At 36.5% G+C, this 4,540-nt stretch overlaps 2 protein-coding genes across 2 annotated transcripts; one reads left to right on the top strand and one right to left on the bottom strand.

Annotated features, from left to right (window-relative positions):
* The first annotated feature begins 703 nt into the window (after nt 1–703).
* Nucleotides 704–2,529, top strand: LOC132042305 (11-beta-hydroxysteroid dehydrogenase B-like). Its single transcript, XM_059432895.1, has 4 exons — nt 704–792; nt 978–1,109; nt 1,280–1,444; nt 2,066–2,529. Exons 1-4 carry the CDS (start codon nt 790–792, stop codon nt 2,411–2,413), a joined length of 648 nt encoding a protein of 215 aa, XP_059288878.1. The 5' UTR covers nt 704–789; the 3' UTR covers nt 2,414–2,529.
* An 895-nt stretch (nt 2,530–3,424) lies between these two features.
* Nucleotides 3,425–4,150, bottom strand: LOC132042302 (ethylene-responsive transcription factor ERF020). Its single transcript, XM_059432893.1, has one exon. It carries the CDS (start codon nt 4,092–4,094, stop codon nt 3,687–3,689), a length of 408 nt encoding a protein of 135 aa, XP_059288876.1. The 5' UTR covers nt 4,095–4,150; the 3' UTR covers nt 3,425–3,686.
* Nucleotides 4,151–4,540: the final 390 nt, after the last annotated feature.

Below are 4,540 nucleotides of genomic sequence, written 5' to 3'. Positions count from 1 at the left end.
GCACTCGTCCTTAAGGATATTTCACCCGGTATGGGTGTATCCCCCAGGATTCAACAAGCTCTTCTAGTACAAAACTAGGAGCCAGAATCTAACAAAGATTTATTTTGGTGAAAAACCCAGCAAAAGAAAGGAGAATAATTTATGTTTTCGTCATTTCTATCTCATCACCTCATGTTAGGACTTGAATTATATAGGAGGAAGATCATCAACCAATAGGCTGACCATCTGATAACAAACCAACGTTATCATCAGTTTTTAATGCCAAGTAATGACACTTTAAAGATTGTTATTGAATAAGAATAAATATGAGTAAAGAGCTAACAATGGTCATTCCACCGTTTAGAGTATATAATGACTATTCAATATGGTCTTTTATTGGGTAGAATGAATAGGCTCATTATTAAGGATTTCAATGCCTTCAACGGATAACATAGAGTAAATACTCATTTTGAAAACTTTTAAGACAATTTGATCAAATTGAAGATAATAAAAACGTTTGAAATCGTCAAATTCATTTGACATGAATTCTGCCATAAAGGCTAATAAAATAGTAATAAATCTTTGTACTAAAATTCATTGACCAATTGACCGACCTCATTATTTTGAGATACCAAAAAATAATATTTTTCTAACACTTTGATCATGGGGAATATCACGTTGTAGTGAAAAGTTTAGCTGATACTCATTGCTGTTGCATTATTTGCAGTGGATCATCTTGTGAATATAGTAAGCTTAGGACATACTTTCTACCTGGAAGAAGCCACGGACACAAATTTGTTTCCCATTTTGATGGTATATGGAATATTAATTATTATCATTTAAAGTTGCGAATTGTTAGAATTCTCGTTCATTTGTATGAAAGAGCATTCAAATACTGCTGTTTCAACATTCTTTTCACTGTCATTATACGCTTTTCATATCCCTTAAATTCGGAGTTCAACTATGATTTTAAAGTCTTGAAGTTTTCCTTTTTTTAGGATATCAATTTCTGGGGTAATGTGTATCCAACCTACGTAGCTCTACCTTACCTGCGGCAAACGAGAGGTCGAGTCATCGTGAATGCATCAGTGGAGAACTGGTTACCCTTGCCAAGAATGAGCTTATACTCTGTAAGTATTGAACACCATATAGACCTTTAAACTGCATTTGTCCTGCTTTCTGAATTAACATTCTTAAGACCCCTCCTTTTGTCAGCATTCATAATTCACCTTAACAACGAAAGAATTTTGGTGGTATGCTTCTTTTCAGTTGTTTTCTTTTTCCTATTTGGTTTGAATAGGCAGCAAAAGCCGCAGTTATAAACTTTTACGAGACCCTGAGGTTAGAGGTGAAGGATGACGTCGGGATCACAATAGCGACGTACGGATGGATAGGGACTGAAATAACAAGAGGAAAATTCATGATGGAGGAAGGTGCAGATATGCAGTGGAAGGAAGAAAGGGAAGTATGACTCTCTTCTCTCTTTGTGGAAATCAAATTCTCTGCCTATTCCAACACACTACTACTTTCTTGTAAACCTCTACGCTTTCCTCAACACACTGATTTTTAGAGGCATAAAACAGCCATGCTTTCCTTTCTAAGCGGCATGAAACACACGTCGTAGCTGTTTCAATGTGTAAAGGTTACATGCATTACTTTTCCAAGCAGGACGGAATACACGTCATAGATGTTTTCAGGCATAAACTGCACATGTTTTCCATTTCAAAGCAGATGTTACCCTCCACCTCACTCCTCCACTATTGTAGGGGGTCGAAGACTTAGGATATTACGGATTATGGAGAAATTATAAACTTGATCTCACACTAGTTTTTAATTTCTATAACTAGTACTAGTTGATACAAGGTTGTTGGAATGAGGTACATAGTGGTGTCCATTCTATAGGTAAAGGTTAGTTCTTCGCAGAGTTGAGATTGTTCATGTGAAATTGTAGTATATATTTTCCTTGTCATTTATGAGGATCTTAACTTTAGTTTATTTTAATATATTATTACTTCTTTTGGGTAACTTCTGGTAAGATGTCATGTCCCATCACATTACAATGTTTGGTTATGACTTTTGGCTTAAGGTTCGTGCATCCGAAAGTTCAGTGGAGGAATTTGCCAAGTTGATTGTGCAGGGAGCATGTCGTGGAGATCCATACGTGAAATATCCGGGCTGGTACGACAGTTTCCTTCTCTATAGAGTCTTCGCGCCAAACGTCCTCCAATGGACATTTCGCGTGCTATTTGCACATCAAAGTGCTAGGAGAACTTCCTTTATTGGAACTGGAAGGCCTCTTCTGGAGTCATCCCCTTCCTCATCTCCATCCCTCCTCTTCCTCATCTTCTCCTCAGAGACACGGAGGGCATATCGTGATGCAAGAGCTGCCGAAAATGGAATGAAGACAACACCAAGACTCAAGTCTTTACTCTGATTTTCCATTGGATATGTTCAAGAATGTGTCTTTATCAAGATTTTGTGCAGATCATTGTAATATGATATTTTCTGTTCTCGAGCTGAATAAACCAATAAACTTGGTTTTTGTGTTCTTGTCACTGCTTTTACCTTTTTTCTTTTTTCTTTAGATGCAGCAGAGCACAACCACACCCTTTATTTGGCCCTATCAATGGAGTGAACTAGAAAGCAGAGCAGCTTAACTGATGTACTTTTGATTGTTACCTAGTCAAGATTAAAGTAGGCACTTTCGGACAGGGGCGGAGCTAGTGCAATGGTTACAGGCTCACATGAAACCAGTAACTTTTGCCTAGAATATATATTTGTATTAACTCAGTCTATTGGTCCGTACTAGGTGAATCAGTCTATTTGTAGTATTAACTTGAGATCGCCTTAGGAACTCATTAACTTAAAATCCTTGATTTACCTTTGCATTCGTCTATTGGTCTGGTTACTATTGTAGTATTAACTTGAGATCGCCTTAGGAACTCATTAACTTAAAATCCTTGATCCACCTTTGCATTCGTGTATATATAGTAATATTGAATTTCTTCTATGTTATAAAGAAGGAAATTTTGGACATATTATAGAATTTGATAAGGGATGTATCTTTACTTAGTTGGGGAGTAGTCCAGAACATAAGTTGTAAGTTTACGAGAATGCTGTTCCTTCCAATAGAGTAGACATTGTTATCCTGAAATATTCTCATGGACAACTTTCAAGAATTATAGACAAATTTTGTACAGCACAAGGCAATCATAAATCAGCATGCATATGAAATAGCGATCGATGTCTATTTATTTTCTTAGAAGCCCTTTACCATTACAAAGTACTCTTTTGATGTCTATCGAACTTGAGTCTCAAGTACTGCTTGTTGTGTAATAAAATTTCCTATTAACTGTATTCAATCCGTTACTGAATGCTCTGGAAATTGACTGAGGGCCCACTCAAAGTAGAAATGAACATAGATATACAAAGATCCAAAAAAAAGTTTAAACCAAAGTATTACTTTGATATCTATTGCTCAAGATCATCAAAATTCATGAAAACCAACAAAACTTTTGCAAATGTGTACAAGTAAAGAAGGTGGCCCGGTGGTGATGACAGAGGAACGGGAGATAATGCCTTTTTTTATTTTTTTATTTTTTTACTTTAGGCATCGGTATTCAAAATTTACTGGCTCGATTAATTTGAATTCATGTCAGATTGGCCCATTAAAAGGAGTAATGGACTAAGGGAATGTGCTTGACATATCAATAAAGATAATCTTCAACAGAAATGCTGAGAGCTTCATTTTGCCCATAATTATCAACACTTTGATCTTGCTGACCATCTCTTCCTTTGGTAACCAACTGTGCATCAATGGCCATACCAGCATCTGAGGCCACCTTTTGCACGGATCTTGGTGACATTCCACGTTGAACATTAGCCGGTAACATCGAAGGGAAGTTTAATTTATCTGACGACGACGATTCACGAAGACAATAATAGGCTATGTCATGTGCTACAGCTGCAGCTTCAGGGGTAGTATAAGTGCCTAGCCAAAGACGCTCACTGCTACCTGGAACGCGAATTTCCGACACCCATTTTCCCCATTTTCGTCGTCGAATACCTTTGTACTTTGCACTTGTGCTGCTACCACCTTCATCTGAGCTGCTCATCTTGCTAAAATTATGGTGAAAGGTTTTGAGTACTTTGCTAGATATGTTTGACAAAAAGTAGTGTTGGTTATTTATAGGTTGAAGATTGTGCAAGTCAAAGGCCCATGTGGACATAGAATAAGCACTGAGGTCAATGGTCAAATTTAAATAGGCTTATGCAAGTTGAAGCAACATAGACTAGGTATTGATCCATTTGAGGGGCAAATTATTGGAAAGAGCAAAAAAAAAAATGAAAAACAGGTTGTGGAGATGATGGAAATTTGTGGCATAAGAATTTATTGAAACACACCGACCTAAGATTTGCGAAATAAATAAAATAAATATACATTTATCTAGCTTTGAGGAAATACGTTATAAAGTTACTATTTGGTTTATGGATTATAATGCAAGAATAATTAATGGATTATGAAATGATCAATAATAATTACTGGACTATATTACTCCAT

This window comes from Lycium ferocissimum, unplaced genomic scaffold (genome assembly GCF_029784015.1).
Source record: "Lycium ferocissimum isolate CSIRO_LF1 unplaced genomic scaffold, AGI_CSIRO_Lferr_CH_V1 ctg1458, whole genome shotgun sequence".
Taxonomy (NCBI): Eukaryota; Viridiplantae; Streptophyta; class Magnoliopsida; order Solanales; family Solanaceae; genus Lycium; species Lycium ferocissimum.
Note: the sequence above shows the minus strand (reverse complement) of the source record. Positions and strands in the feature narration are given on the sequence as shown.